Source organism: Neophocaena asiaeorientalis, unplaced genomic scaffold (genome assembly GCF_003031525.2).
Source record: "Neophocaena asiaeorientalis asiaeorientalis breed wild unplaced genomic scaffold, Neophocaena_asiaeorientalis_V1.1 scaffold296, whole genome shotgun sequence".
NCBI classification, from domain to species: Eukaryota; Metazoa; Chordata; class Mammalia; order Artiodactyla; family Phocoenidae; genus Neophocaena; species Neophocaena asiaeorientalis.
In genome coordinates this window covers 1,595,517-1,612,369 of record NW_020175084.1, presented here as the reverse complement: position 1 = coordinate 1,612,369, position 16,853 = coordinate 1,595,517, and the positions used below count along the sequence as shown (strand labels likewise).

The window sequence follows — 16,853 nt, the reverse complement described above, 5'->3', positions numbered from 1 at the left end:
AAAAAAAAAAAGAAATGGTACCTTCTCAACAATTTTTAAGGTAATACATTCATTCACTCAACAAATATTGATAGAGTGGCTACTATGGGTAGATACTATTATAGACAGTAGAGCCACCACAGAGAAATAATATAGGCAAATAAATAAGTAAGCAAATAAATAATTGCAGATACTGAGTGCTATAAAGGAATTAAAGCAGAACGCTATCATTGTAAATGAGTAAAAGGAAAGGCCAATTTATCTAGGGTGGTCACAGGAGGCCTCCCTCAGGAGATGTCATTTGAGCTAAGTCCTAAAAAACTAGGAGACATCACTATGAAAATCTGAGGGAAGAGAATTTGGGGAAAAGTAAACAGTAAGGTCAAAGGTTCCAAGGCAGAAACAAGTCTGATATGTCAGAGAACAAGAAGTAGGTTAATGTGCTTGCACCCAGTAGGGCTGGATGATGAGTGGGAGAAATGAGGTCAAAGAGGAAGGCAAGTGTCAGATAATATAGAGCCTCATGGGCCATGGGAAAGGATGTTACTCAGGGGAGGGACATGATCTTTTTGGCAATGACACGGTTGCCTTTTTTTTTCGGTACTTGGGCCTCTCACTGTTGTGGCCTCTCCCGTTGCGGAGCACAGGCTCCGGACGCGCAGGCTCAGCGGTCAGGGCTCACGGGCCCAGCCGCTCCACGGCATGTGGGATCTTCCCGGACCAGGGCACGAACCCGTGTCCCCTGCATTGGCAGGCGGACTCTCAACCACTGCACCACCAGGGAAGCCCGACACGGTTGCCATTTTTTAAAGATTGCTATGGCAGCTGAGTATAGACTACAGTAGGAAGGCAAGAATGGAAGCAACGAGGTCAGTTAAGCAGCTTTCTCCATATTCCAAACAAGAGACAATGGAGTTTCAGACAAGGGTGATAGAGGTGGAGAAAGAAGTAGTACATTTGGAACATATTCTGAAGGTAGAGCCAACAAGAGTTGCTGATGCATTGGACTGGGAGGGAAGAGGAGATGAGGAACACAGAGGAGTCACAGATGATTCCTAGGCTTCTGAACTACACAAAGGAATGGAAATGGTGCCGTTTATTGGAACAGAAAAGAAGATAATTGTTCTTAAGACTCTGATGAAAAGACGTTAGAGAAACTGAGTGAAAACAAGACGTACTTAGAGACTAAGATACTTAGAGACTGTGAGAGAAAGGAGAAGCCTTTGTTTCCTCCTCCATATTTGCTGCCCTGTCAACTGTCGGCATAAGATCTGCTTCGTCAAAACCCTGACCCAGTTCTGTCCCTAGACTTTCTTCCCCTGATGCTAGAACTCTGCTCTGCTCTGTTCTTGCCCTTTCTTCCTTGCAGGGCTGTTGTGAGGACTACAGGGTATGAATAGAGCACCTAAAATAATTTTTGCATCTAAGTTCTTATTAAATTTTTTTTTCTCTTTCCTCTCCTGCCTTCTGTCTTCCTCCTCTGACCCTGATTAAATGTTTTCACTGAAGAAATTTCATTGAGGAACCTTCATCAACTGAAAAAAAATAAAGATTCTCTCCAAAAATTTCAATTATTTACTATTAAATTTCTATGCCAGAATATTTTTCATTAAAAATAAAATGTAGTATGCAATTCATTTAGGATTTAGGTATCTAGTCCATTTTTTCCCCTAAAGTTCTGCCTCTTCTGCACTGCCAACCAAAGTTTCAGAATGTTCACTACCTCTCCTCTTTTGTTCTACGTACGCCCCGTGGATGAGCTTAAAGATATCTATGGTTTCACCTTTCATCTCTACACAATCTCCTTCCTGAGCAGCACACCTGTAAAGCCCACTACTACTGGCAATCTCCACTCAAATGTCTCCCAAGAACTTCAGACACCAACATATCTAAGACTAAATGTATCTCCTACACACCCAAGACAATTCTTCCTTTCCCAAGCTCACAATCTGGAATCACATCCTAAATTCTCATATTCTTTCACTCAGACACATCCAATCGATGACATTATCCTATGGTTTCTACTTCTTCCATGACTCCTGAGCCAGACCTGTATTATCTATCCCACCGTTATTTCCTTAAGTTATGCTGTTCATCACGCCTGGATTACTGTGAGAGCCTTTAACATAAAAAGATAGAAATAAAAGTAAACAAACAAAAACAGTGTTGAGGAAATGTGTAGAATGCTGGGAGAAAAAATCTATTTTGTGTTCTCAGAGAGATAAGAGAAGATAAGCCATTATGAATAAAACAGGTTACTTTTTTATTTTTATTTTTTTGCGGTACGTGGGCCTCTCACTGTTGTGGCCTCTCCCGCTGTGGAGCACAGGCTCCAGACGTGCAGGCTCAGTGGCCATGGCTCACGGGCCCAGCCGCTCCGCGGCATGTGGGATCTTCCTGGACCGGGGCACGAACCCATGTCCCCTGCATCAGCAGGTGGACTCTCAACCACTGCGCCACCAGGGAAGGCCCCAGGTTACTTTTTTAAAAGGAGACAGGCAAGCCTTCAGAGGGAAAAAAATATGATAGCAGAAATGAGAACCTTATAATGGTTAGAAGATAAACCAGAGTTTCTCTCAGAAATTGGAGCAAAAGACAAAGGGATAAAAAACAGGAGAAAAAAGATTTAAAAATTAGAAGGCCAGTACAGAAGGTATAGTATATGAATAACAGTAATCTAAAAAGTATATAGAAAATGAAAAGATGGAAAGATCCATGAAATAATTTAAAGTAATTTCCCAGAACTGAGGTACATGAATTTCTGAGAGAAACTCTGTTTTATCTTCTAACATTTATAAGGTTCTCATTTCAGCTACCACATTTATTTTACTCTCAGAGTATGCCATAGTTTCCAGAGAGGGGAAAAAAAAAAAAAGCAGGTCTCAAGGAAAGGATCCAGAGTAAAAATGGCTTTAGGAATGTTCACTAACAATACAAAAAACTAAAAAGAATAAACAAGGCCTTCAAAATGTTAGAGGAACATATGTTCAACCTAGAATTCCATACCCAGCCAATCTATCAATGAAGTCTGAGAGTAAAATAAAGACTTTGGACAATAAGACCTCAAAAAATTTTCCTCACATATACCCTTTCTCAGGTAACTATTGGAGGATATGCTCTACTATGATAAATGAATAAAGCAAGAAAGAGGGTGATTAGACATACAAGAAACAGAAGTACCTACACTACAGAGTATGAAGTGAATTCCCAAGATGGTAATGTAGAAATCACAGGACAGCTAGTTCTGAGTGAAGAAATAAACAGTTCAGGTTAGAGCAAGTCCTTCTCAGAGGACTTCCTAGGAAGATGAAATGATAGAATATATAGAAATGTTTTGAGAACACTGACAACTGGCAAAGAGCTTGGGGTTGATTTAGCAATAAATACATTGAAAACTAATTACTAATTTGATTACTAAATACTGCACACATACACATATATAAGTGGCAGGAATGGAAAAATAATCATAGTTTACTACATGGTTCAGCTGTGAAGAGTTTACACATAATAATGTCAACACTTAATATTGAGCTAGGGGACTTCCCTGGCGGTCCAGTGTTTAAGACTCCGTGCCCCCAATGCAGGGGGCACAGGTTTTATCCCTGGTTGGGGAACTAAGATCCTGCATGCTGCATGCCACGGCCATATATATATATATATATATATATAATAATTTTGCTTTGATCTATATATCTTTGTATATATATCTATATAGATAGATAGATCTAAGCAAAATTATCATCTCTATTTAGAGGGAGATGGAAATGTTATGTATGTGTGGTGAGGATGGAGGAAAGAAAAGAAACAAAATGCTATCTTCAACATTGGGAAGTCAATAGATTATGCCCAAAAAGTCATAATTATGCCTAAAAAGGAAAAAAACCAAGAAGTAGCAAAATAAAAGTGTTATTTAGAGACATGGAGGTAAAAAACAAAATAGGTGAAACAGGTAAAATTAGTTGCCTCTGAGAAATGGAAATGAGTGTTGGGGATACACAGAACTACTGCTTTTGAAAACAAATCTTTATTTTACCCTTTAAAATACATTTAAAACTGATAATTTTTTTAAAGAGAAATGAACTGGGTTCCATTGAAATTAAGAAATTTTCTCAAGGATACATAATGAATCGGGGAAAGGAGGGAGGGGACTAGAACTCAGACCTGTTAACTAAAACCTAGAGTTTTGTTTCTACCACTGTCTTACATACCTGATTTTTAAGAAATTAAAACTTACTAATACAACAGCGTTAGACACATTGTACAATATATTTCTGGACTTTAAATAAGAAGATATTTACAGTTCTCAAGGAAACTGTTGGAGGATTAGTGACAATGACCCTAAAAGGGAAGAGTATAAGCTACTTGGTGGGATGTGAACTACAAAAATAAACACAAAATTAATTCCACTACTGTCCAAAATATATGTTGATGCAGCTGGATGTGATTAAATTTTTTTTAAAGAAAACAGCAAATTGGTTTTGATTTCTAAAGAAATAGAAACACACTGAATTTTTGCTGAAGACTGATCTTTGGTTGTACAATCATAAAATGGTATTTTCCACATTTTAAGCAGTTAACAACCTGGCTGCCATATTAATGATTAAAACGTAGGTGGAGGAAAAAAAAAAACTAGTCAAATGGGAGAAAGAACAATTGGAAGGGACAGATGTGGAAAGAAGAGGTAGAATTGTGTAACAGAGTGAAAGTCCCAACTCCCAGACTTTCAGCCAAGAAACTTTGGGAGTGGTTCTGGTTGGCAGATAAGCATCTTTTTTTTTTTTTTTTTAACTTTTTTGGCCGTGTACCTCACAGCTTGTGGGATCTTAGTTCCCCAACCAGGGATCAAAACCCACACCCCCTGCAGTGGAAGCACAGAGTCTTAACGGCTGGACTGCCAGGGAAGTCTCAGCAGATAAACATCTTACACAAAGCACATCTGAATTTTATAAAGGCAAACTTGAACTAGGAATGTGGAAGTTCCACCTCCTCAAAGTTATACAACCAAGGCTGCATACAGACCCTAAGCTTCTGACAACTTTTCCCAGGTCTGAGGATCACCAAGTCAAATGGGTCACCCACATAAAAACTCTTAAGAGCAACAATCTCCATTTGAGCCATCATGTCACAGATAGAAGAAAGTATCTCAAGATAATTCAGACAATAGCTTCTAAATATTTTAATTCAGACAATAGCTTCTAAATATTTTAAAGCACCAACCACCAGATACAACTCCCTAATGAGAAACCAAACTGGACCTACAGGTGGATTATGGCCCCCTTATGTATGCTTTGATTGGTCTATCCTTTATAAAATTGGAAATGTTCACATTTATAAAATCTGCATTTCTGTAATTACAGATGAACTGATATGATATCTAGAAATTACTTCAAAATAACCCAGTTATGGGGGCTTGGGATGGTGTGGAAAGTGAGAGAGCATAAGTGAAATAAAATTGGCCATGAGCTGATAAGTGCTGCTGGATGATGGAAACATGGAAGTTCATTTTCTTACTCTTACTACTTAGGTATGTTTGAAATTTTCCACAATAACAAGTTGTGCTCTTCTTCATCTTTATTTCCATTTTCTCTTGAAAAATTGGAAGATTTACCCTCTGGGGAAAATTGAATTGGAAGATTTTCCCCCTGGTGCCATTCTAGAATGGCATCAATAGGCAAGAGCTAAGAAGCTGCTGCCCCTTTGAAGGAGATGCATGCTCTCCACTTCTCCTGTCTCTGGATTCCCTTTATGGCTTCACTGGCCCATTTTGTTCATTTATGTTACCTACTTGATATTGGGATGCATGGGTTTGCAACCTCATCCTTATACATAACCCTAAAATCCCGGTGTACTATCAACATAACAGAAATCGCATATTTGTAGAGTGATGTCAGCAAAATCATAGAATAGGAAGCCCTAGGCTCTTGATCCCTCAGAAGACACTGACTTAACAATAGACAGACCAAACTGCCCTCATGGGAACTCCAGAAACCAGTTAAGATGTTGTACCACCTCAGGTGAACACAAAGCCAAGAAGAGATGCATCAAAGCAAGTAGGAGAACTCATGACATTTACCCACCCTAGCCACTCCCTCTCCCTGGCACAGTATAGGATGATCAAAAGAAAAATCCCAACTCCCAGCTTCTCCCTCAGGAAGGAAAGAGAAGAGTAACTGTGTATCCAGTGTTCTTTTCAGGGGCTCCTCAAGGGATTCTGTCTCACCTGACTCAGAACACTGATGAGGACAGCAGTTTGGATACCATGTTGGGGGCCATAGAGAATGAACACAAGCACTGCAGTTTGCTACAGCACCAGAGACAGTGTACTATCACAGACAGACAACAGTGGGAGCAAGAGATTACAGGCTCCAGTGAGGAAGTGGACAAACCTCTTTTACCTGGAAATTATACACACAAACCCAGAGAAGATGTATCTCCAGAAAGGTTTGAGAGGTCCACAAAATCTCTAGCCAGGCTGATTGTTAAAGTTCTTCCCCCATATGTTGAAGTTCTTCCCCCATACAAAGTCAGTCTGTAAAGACTGGCTTTTCAAATGCCAAAATCTCACCAAAGATCGCAAAGCCTACAAAGACACAAGTAAACATGGCCCATTCAAATAAACAAAATAAATCTCAAACTGATCCTAAAAAAATTGCAGATTTTGGGCTTCCCTGGTGGTGCAGTGGTTGAGAGTCCGCCTGCCGATGCAGGGGACACGGGTTTGTTCCCCGGTCCAGGAAGATCCCACATGCCACGGAGTGGCCGGGCCCATGAGCCATGGCTGCTGAGCCTGCACGTCTGGAGCCTGTGCTCTGTGGCGGGAGGGACCACAGCAGTGAGAGGCCCACGTACCACAAAAAAAAAAAAAAAAGATGTTCAGTGAGCTAAAAAGAGAACACAGATAGAGAACTAAACCAAATTAGGAAAGTGATGCATGAACAAAATGAGAATATCAACAAAGAAAAACTACACAAAAAGAAAGAAAACAAATGCTGGAGTTGAAGAATACAATAACTGAGCTGAAAAATTCACTAGAGAGGTTCAACAACAGAGTTGATCAAGCATAAGAAAGAATCACTGAATTTGAAGAAAGATCATTTGAAATTACTGAGTCAGAGGAGTAAAAAGAAAAAAGAATGAAGAAAAGTGAAGAGAGTCTAAGAGACTTTGTGGGGTACCAGGAAGACCAACTTGATATACATTGTGGGAGTCCCAGAAGAAGAAAGCCTACTTGAAGAAATAATGACCAAAAACTTCCCAACTTTGAGAAAGAAAATGGATATTCAACTTCAAAAAGCTCAAAAAACTCCATCTAGGCTCAACCAAAGAGATTTTCATTGAGATGCATTATAAAAAAAAACTGTTAAAAGTCACAAAGAGAGAATCTTGAAAGTAGTGAGAGAAAAGCAACTCATCATGTATAAAGGAGCTCCTGTTAAATTATTAGCAGATTTCTCAGCAGAAACCTTGCAGGCCAGAAGGGAATGGGATAATATATTCAAAGTGCTGAAAAGAAAAAAACTACCAGCTGGGAATTCTATATCTGGCAAAACTGACCTTCAAAAATTAAGGAGAGGGGGCTTCCCTGGTGGTGCAGTGGTTGAGAGTCCGCCTGCCGATGCAGGGAACATCGGTTCATGCCCTGGTTCGGGAAGATACCGCATGCCGTGGAGTGGCTAGGCCCCTGAGCCTGCGCGTCCTGAGCCTATGCTCCGCAACGCGAGAGGCCACAACAGTGAGAGGCCCAGGTACCGCGAAAAAAAAAAAAAAATTAAGGACAGGGCTTCCCTGGTGGCGCAGTGGTTGAGAGTCCGCCTGCCGATGCAGGGAACATCGGTTCATGCCCTGGTTCGGGAAGATACCACATGCCGTGGAGTGGCTAGGCCCATGAGCCTGCGCGTCCTGAGCCTATGCTCCGCAACGGGAGAGGCCACAACAGTGAGAGGCCCGCGTACCACAAAAAAAAGAAAAAAATTAAGGAGAAATTAAGACTTTCCCAGATAAACAGAATTAAGGGAGTCCATCACCACTAGACCTGCCCTACAAGAAATGCTAGAGGGAGTCCTTCAAGTTGAAACAAAATGACACTAGATAGTAACATGAAAGCATCTGAAAGTATAAATGTCACTGGTGAAAGTAAATATATAGACAAACACAAAATACTGTGATACTGTAATGGTGGTGCTCTTTGAATGCTGGTAAAGAATTTAAAAGACAAAGCATAAAAAGTAACTATAAATCTATACGAATGGGTATACAATATAAAAATATGTAACTTGTGACATCAATAACAAAGTGGAAGGGGTCAGAGATGTAAAGGAGCAAAATTTTAGTATGCAAATAAAATTGTTACAGTTTAAAACAAATTTTTATAACTTTAACACATTTTATGTAAAATTGTATATTTGTTCATTCTTATCTTTGTCTTGAACTGTTTGAGCCCATATTCAATGACACCATGGCTACCTCTCCATAAAAATTATCCTACTAAAAAAAGTAAATACAACTATGAAGTACTTTCTATTATGAAACTTTGACCATATGGAAATTTTCAATCAATGATCAATAAATGTTTATTAAGGGGCTACATGAGTTAGGCATCAAGATAAGGCACCAGAGTACAAACATAAGTAAGAAACTGTTCCTCTTCTTATGTCATTTCAGGAGAGAGATGTACATACACATATTACATATATTTTGTGATGTAATTTTACTTAAATACGTACAGTTTAAAGCAGGCTCAGAAATATATACCTAAAAACACAATTAGAAGAATCTTAAAGCTGCAAGCAGAGATTTTTCTCCCAAGAGAATGATGGGAAACTGAAGTTTTCTCAAATCCCACCTTTTCCTAAGGAATATTAAAATGTTTAATTCCGGAAAGCTTTTTGCAAACAGATACATATTTATCCATTTTCACAACGGCTCTGAAGAAGTATGGAAGCATGTAACTCATACCCCCAATTAATGTTTCTAACTAGGGGTGTAAGGCTCTGAGGTGAGGAGTAAGATGCTTAAGGTCCCCTGGTGGCTCCTAAGAGCAGACATAAACCAATACATATGCTTCTGAGTTACACAGTGGCTTTTTTCACACAAATTTTCCATGCTTCTTTTAAGAGAAAGACATAAGTGACAAGCTGATTATCATAGATTGTCGTTTATAAACAGAAAGATCAGGATATGCCATAGGTACAGTGGCCAGATTTTGAACTAAAATGTCAGGCTGGAATGAAATAATGCCACTTGCAACAACATGGATGGACCTAGAGATTATCACACTAAGTGAAGTCAGACAGAGAAAGACAATTATCCTATGATGTCGCTTATATGTGGAATCTAAAAAAATGGTACGACTGAACCTATTTACAAAACAGAAATGGAGTCACAGATATAGAAACAAACTTATGGTTACCAAGGGGGAAGGGAGGGAGAGATAAATTGGGAGTTTGGGATTGACATATATACACTACTATATATAAAATATATAACTAATAAGAACCTACTATATAGCACAGGGAACTCTATTCAGTACTCTGTAATAACCTACATGGGAAAAGAATCCGAAAAAAAATGGATCTATGTAGATGTATAACTGAATCACTTTGCTGTACACCTAAAACTAACACAACATTGTAAATCAACTATACTCCAATATAAAATAAAAATTAAATTTTAAAAAATCAGGTCATACGGTCTGGCAAGTACATATACATTGACAAGCATAAAACCAAATTTTTGAAAATTCAAGATTTCTGGTCTCCACAAAGGTCAACAGAGTCAGCCCAATGTCACACATCTTCGATACTAAGATTACAGCAGTACAAAGGAAATGTTGATCGCACTAATAGCTAACACTAGAGTAATTCTCACTGTGTACCAGGCAGTTTTCATTTAATCATGACAATTCTATGAAGTAGTACCAGTATTACCCTTATCTTACATGATGTAAGATAACTGAAGCTCAGGATGTAAGGTAACTCACCCCAGGTCACACCACTAGCAGTAGCCAAGCTGGGATCTGAAGAAGGCAGCCAGGTCTAAAGTATGTACTCTTAAATACTATGCCATAATGCCTTTCATAATGAGGTTAAAATACCAGAAGATCATAAAATGCCTACTGGGTCATCTAACACTAAATTGTGCTTAAATATAACTTTCACATCCAAGCGTGCTTTACTGGATTCGAATTCTAGGAAAATTTGTTCATGCAAATCCAGTTCTTTCCAGTTAATTCCCCATTCTCCAACCACTCTGTACAAATAAGAGTTTTCCTCACAGATGTTGTCTTTGTATTTTCATATCATTTTCACATATGTATGTGTGTTCCACATGCTCCAGAGGGTATCCCAGAAAGACAATATGAAATTAGGCAAAAGGAAAAAAGATGGTTTTTTAGAAGAACAAAAATGAAGTAAGTTCTACTTGCCACTTTAAAGTACCACATGAGTTGAAAACAGACCTGAGGACACAGAGGGTGGAGGAGAAGCTAGGACATAATGAGAGAGTAGCATTGACATATATACACAGCTAGTGGGAAGCAGCTGCATAGCACAGGGAGATCAGCTCAGTGCTTTGTGACCACCTAGAGGGGTGGGATCGGGAGGGTGGGAGGGAGGCTCAAGAGGGAGGGGATATGGGGATATATGTATACATATAGCTGATTCACTTTGTTGTACAGCAGAAACTAACACAACATTGTAAAGCAATTATACTCCAATAAAGATGTTTTAAAAAAATAAAGTACCACATGAGAATAGTAAATGATGTTTCATTGAAAACTGGAAACTAAAGAGTTACTAAAATGAAACCTACAATTTTTCTTAATCAAACAAAATTTTTCAAAGTTAATCATTTTATAAATAATTTCCCTCTCTCCTTCCTTGGTACCTCCTTGGGGTCTCAAAGACGAAAATTCAAAATATTCTTCAAAATAATGTCTCTTGGTGGGGGGACGCCTCTGACAAGGAGTTTCTTCTTTCCTTAGTGCAACTTTACAAAAATCAAAATGAATAGCACAAATGACTCGATGCCAGCTACATTTTCATTTACTTACAGTACTGTTGCTTGTGATACAAAGGTACAAATACGTGACTGGGACCCAGAAGATCTGTTCAGAGCTGTCAACTAACCCACGGGAGCTGGCTTATCCACCAGGGGGCATTCAGATGACTGCACCAAACTTCACACAGTGGAAGGTCAGAGTCCTTCATCCTCTTTGGATGCAGAAAGCACAGAGTACAGATGCAACTGTAGATGACTGTCACTTAGGTGGGAGAGGTCTTCTCAAACCAACTGGCCTTTCCCTTAGGGAAAACCGAATTTCCTCGGCTACATTTTTCTCACATTTCAGGTTATTCAAGCGCTTCATTTCATACTCCCTTTCAAGTTGGATGGCTGAAAAATAAAATACATGATGCAATCCAATTGACATTTTTCACCAGGCATAATTTAGTCAAAACTGAATATTTAGCACACAGAAAAATTCACATTCTTGAATACTAAACAAGACAGGGCTACATAGATAGGGAGTATGGGTGTGAATGATCAGATTTAAACATTTGTCTAATAATTAAAATAACACACAGAGTTTACAATTTATTGAAACACTTCCTACAGAAACATAGGGACACCAAGGGGGGAAAGCCCAGAGGGAGGGGGCAGGTGGTGATGGGATGAACTGGGAGGTTGGGATTGATATATATACACTAATATGTATAAAATAGATAACTAATAAGAACCTGCTGTATAAAAATAAATAAGTAAATAAAATTCAAATTAAAAAGTATAATAAAGTAGTTCCTTCAGAACTTACATTCTGCTGAAGGGAGCACACCATCCTTAATGGTTTTACATTTTTTGAGGTGTATAGAACTACCAAATGCAATTTCTTCCAAGAAAGGCAACTTGATGTTGGCTAGGTTTGTGTACCAGGTCTTTGTGAATAATACAAGTTCCCACGGTTCCTGTCTAGGGGAAAAATTCATTCAATAAATATTTATAGACATCTACTGCAGGATATAGAGAAGACATTTGAATTCTCAGTTCTATTTTCCACTAGACATTTTGGTTTAAAGGAGAGTATTCAGGATTTTTCAGAGTTGCAAACCTAGCCAGGAAAAGGAGGCTTATATTAACTAATGTAGAGATATACTGAAAATGACCATAAATTATGATGACAGATATTTTTGCTCAAAAAACAGCCTCTTTGGAGTCAATCCAATCTTTACATGTCCTTAAAGAGGATGTAGTTAAAAACTGTAAGCTTGGGACTTCCCTGGTGGCACAGTGGTTAAGAATCCGCCTGCCAATGTAGGGGACATGGGTTCGAGCCCTGGTCCGGGAAGATCCCACATGTTGCGGAGCAACTAAGCACGAGTGCCACAACTACTTAGTCTGCGCTCTAGAGCCTGCAAGCCACAACTACTGAAGCCCATGTTCCTAGAGCCCATGCTCCACAACAAAGAGAAGCCACTGCAATGAGAAGCCCGTGCAACGCAGCAAAGAGTAGCCTCTGCTTGCCGCAACTAGAGAAAGCCTGTGCGCAGCAACGAAGACCCAACACAGCCAAAAATTAATTAATTTTTTAAAAAAAGAAAAAAAAACTAAGCTCCAAGTCTTTTTTGGTTGATCAAAAATATGATTACATTAGGGAAGGGACAAAGGGAATACTCACATGTTGAGCAGAGAGCTTGGCACACACTAAGGCTTTGAGTGTGTGATCTGACTTTAATCTTTACAACTACCATGGAGGTAGAAAAGGAAAACAAAGACTCAGAAGTTAACAGAGAACCAGAGCTGGGATGTAACCTAGGTGTATATAGAAGCACTAGTACCAAGAGAATCCTTAGAAAATTGGAAAAGGGAATGAAACCCCAAACTACAATATTTAAAAATAATCACAATGAAATTTTAATGGATTGTTTTATGTATCCTAATTTGGAACTTTAAAATATCAGCTATGTTTCTCATCTACAGTCAACGTGAGTTCATATGCATGAGGAAAGATGAAAGACCTGCTTTGGTACAAGTAGGGGAAGTGAGTGTATTACACACATGCCATCTGTTTTCCTCCTCCAACTTAATTCTTACTTTATCATCTAACTTTAAGGAGTGACTTGAAGTCTATAATTATTATAAATGCACTTGAACAAATACACAAAGACGTATTTACAAGAATGCTCATTGAAGCATTGTTTGTCCCAAAAAAACTCCACAAAATAACCTTAATATCTATCAAGAAGAGCCTGGTTCAAGAATATACAACGGAGACAAGACAGCCTCTTCAATAAGTGGTGCTGGGAAAACTGGACAACTACATGTAAAAGAATGAAATTAGAACACTACCTAACCCCATACACAAAAATAAACTCAAAATGGATTAAAGACCTCAATGTAACACCAAACACTATAAAACTCTTAGAGGAAAATACAGGAAAAACACTCTGACATAAATCACAGCAAGATCTTTTATGACCCACCTCCTAGTAATGAAAATAAAAAGAAAAATAAGCGAATGGGACCTAATTAAACTTAAAAGCTTTTGCACAGCAAAGGAAACCATAAACAAGATGAAAAGACAACCCACAGAATGGGAGAAAATATTTGCAAATGAAGCAACAGACAAAATATTAATCTCCAAAATATACAAACAGCTCATGCAGCTCAATATCAAAAAAACAACCCAATCAAAAAATGGGTGGAAGACCTAAATAGACATTTCTCCAAAGACGACATACAGCTGGCCAAGAGTCACATGAAAAGATGCTCAACAGCACTAATTATGAGAGAAACGAAAATCAAAACTACAATGAGGTATCACCTCACACCGGTCAGAATGGGCAACATCAAAAAATCTACAAACAACAAATGCTGGAGAGGGTGTGGAGAAAAGGGAACCCTTTGCACTGTTGGTGGGAATGTAAATTGATAAAAGCCACTGTGAGAACAGTATGGAGGTTCCTTAAAAAACTAAAAATAGAACTAACATATGACCCAGCAATCCCACTACTGGGCATATATCCTGAGAAAACCATAATTCAAAAAGACACATGTACTCCAATGTTCATTGTAGCACTATTTACAATAGCCAGGACATGGAAACAACCTAAATGTCCATTGACAGATGAATGGATAAAGAAGAGGTGGTAGGTATATATAATGGAATATTACTCAGCCATAAAAAGAAATGAAATTGAGTCATTTGTAGAGATGTGGACGGACCTAGAGTCTGCATACAGAGTGAATTAAGTGAGAAAGAGAAAAACAAATATCGTATATTAATGCATATATGTGGAATCTAGCAAAATGGTAAAGATGAACCTATTTGCAGGGCAGGTATAGAAAGGCAGACATAGAGAACAGACTTGTGGACACAGTGGGGGAAGGGGAGGGTGGGATGAATTGGGAGATTAGGTTTGACATAAATACACTACCATGTGTAAAATAGATAGCTAGTGGGAACCTGCTGTATAGCATAGCTTGGTGCTCTGTGATGGCCTAGCTGGGTGGGATGAGAGGGGATAGAAGAGGGAGGGGATGTGTGTATGCATATGGCTGATTCACTTCCCTGTGTGGATGAAACTAACACAGCACTGTAAAGCAATTCTACACCCCCCTCCCCCCCCCAAAAAAGAGCAGCCTGGTTAAACAAACTGTAGTACATACATGTAATGAAAGAATGAGATTTATCCTTATATATTGATTTGGAAAGATGAGCAATAAAACAGCTAATGCTGGGAATTCCCTGGCGGTCGATTGGTTAGGACTCCACTCTCTCACTGCCAAGGGCCGGGATTCAATCCCTGGTCAGGGAACTAAGATCCCACAACCCACATGGCGCAGCCAAAAAAAAGAAAGAAAGAAAAAAAAAAACAGCTAGTGCTTACCTAGCACCTACTACATGCAAGACACTGTTTTAATCAGTATACATATATAAACACATTTAATTACCAGAGTAACCCTATGAAGTAGACAGATGCTACTGTTATGCTCATTTTACAGATTAGGAAACAAGAACAGAGACCAACTTGCTCAAGGTCACAAGGCTTGGGTTTGAAATTTCAACCCAGAAAGTCAGACTGTAGAATCTGTGCTCTTAACCACTAGGCTACACACAATATAGGTGCGGAGGGAGCAATATAATCCCATGTGTAAAAACATGTGTGTGTATATACATATGTGTGTGTGTATCTTATGTAACAGACAGAAATTCTAAAAAATATATAAAACATTTTACCTGAGCAGGATTGGGTGGGTAGGGCAGGGATGGCAATGCGGATGTGAGAGGTAACATTTTTTTTTTTTTGAGAGGTAACATTTTTATCTTCCTTTCAAATGCTTCTATACTGTTTGAATGTTTTTTAGTGTATTTTTTTATAATCTTCTAAAAATACTTAACCAAAAAAAGCCCAAGGTGAGGAGCTACCTGAGCTAGTGAACTCCAAAGACTGCTACTACCATTCTATTCCTCTTAATTTAGCTGCTCTTATAAATAGAATATCAAATACTTTCTGTGAAAGTGATAAAGATACTGGTTTTGCAGATATTATTCGTGACATAAAATGCTATATAGCCAAAACCACAGAATCAGTGCTTTAAATCATTCTCCAGATACAGGAATATCTTTGTTATAAAAATTATGTTTACAATAATGACTACAGTGGTATTTATCTATAGTTCAATGTCTAAATACATACTGAACTAACAAATCTAAATAGAATGCAATGATGAGTTCTCTCTGGTTTTCCCATATCTCTGGTCTTACAACCCCGTGGGGTGTCTCCATTTACTTCTTAGAACACTGTCAAAAAGTAAAATTCAATTGACTCACCACGCTAATAGGTCATACATTGTGGCAGAGAGGTTTAAAAAAACAAGTCCAAAAATTTTTAAAAAGGTAACAGAGTGAAATTACCATGTAGTAGCAACACATGTTTATTATGGGTTTACTATTATGTCAGGCAACATGCAAGTACCTTACATACATTACTTCATTTGTATTCCACACCATATATGTAGGTATTGATATGTCCATTTCACAGATGTGGAAGCCAAGGTACAGAGAAGTTAAGTAAATTGTTCAAGGCAGCATGGGGAGCCAGTGGCAGGGCCAGGCTTTGAGCCCAGGTCTTCTTGATGTCCACACATCACCTGACAAAATGTACAGGATGCAAAACTGACTCTCTGTACCAGCTAATTAAGTGTTCTGTTAAGATATATCTGACACCAAGGCGTTTTTAGGTAGATTTACACTATCTAAAGAGGGATTTTAAAGTGGTTGTCTGCATTGGAAAATGTTGCTTTGGAGTAAAGAAGACTCAGACTTCTAACCCTGTCACTTTCTTACTACATGACTGTGGGACCTGGATCATACCACTTCTTCAAACCTCAGTTTCCTCATTTCACAGTGTTGTTTTGTTGTAAAAACCAAGTAAGAAAATTTATAAATCCTTACAAAAGCATTTTCCTTTTAAAAATATCAGTACCCAGACACCTGAGAATGCCTCATATAGTCCGGTATCTCATGGGGAACGTAAGGGTGTCCAATACTTTTATTTTAACAAGGATACTCCCCAGCCCAAGTCAACGCTTACCAGGATAAATATACTTACACTTTATAACAATTGCACCTCAAAATGGTTTCCACTGCGTTCTTTCTTGGCAAGCCATAAGCCATGGTGAATTATTACAGTCCAATTTCCTAATTGTCTGATGTAATGACTCAGATATTCTGTTCACTTTGTCTGAAATGATTGCAATGCAACTAATTAATATTAAAATAAAATATTCACTTGAATATTTTTAATATCCAAATAATAAAAAAGATTCAGAAAAATATTTTCTGAATGTAAGAACGTCCCTAATCAACGTTCACTGAA

General features: G+C 38.4%; 1 protein-coding gene across 1 annotated transcript; it reads right to left on the bottom strand.

The window, feature by feature from the left end:
• Positions 1–11,236: 11,236 nt before the first annotated feature.
• CUNH4orf36 (chromosome unknown C4orf36 homolog) lies at positions 11,237–16,651 on the bottom strand. Its single transcript, XM_024764165.1, has 3 exons — positions 16,587–16,651; positions 11,789–11,943; positions 11,237–11,370 (listed from the first exon to the last, which is right to left on the bottom strand). The coding sequence occupies exons 1-3, from the start codon at positions 16,649–16,651 to the stop codon at positions 11,237–11,239; spliced, it is 354 nt and encodes a 117-aa protein (XP_024619933.1).
• Between the last annotated feature and the right edge of the window lie 202 nt (positions 16,652–16,853).

Bases quoted from the DNA above. Each gene is read 5' to 3' on its own strand.
- CUNH4orf36 (XM_024764165.1), bottom strand. From the start codon at position 16,651: ATGGCTTATGGCTTGCCAAGAAAGAACGCAGTGGAAACCATTTTGAGG. The intron at 11,944-16,586 runs GTAAGTATATTT...TTTTTCCCCTAG, and splicing joins AGGTGCAATTGTTATAAAGT to ACAGGAACCGTGGGAACTTG. The intron at 11,371-11,788 runs GTAAGTTCTGAA...TTTATTTTTCAG, and splicing joins TGTGCTCCCTTCAGCAGAAT to CCATCCAACTTGAAAGGGAG.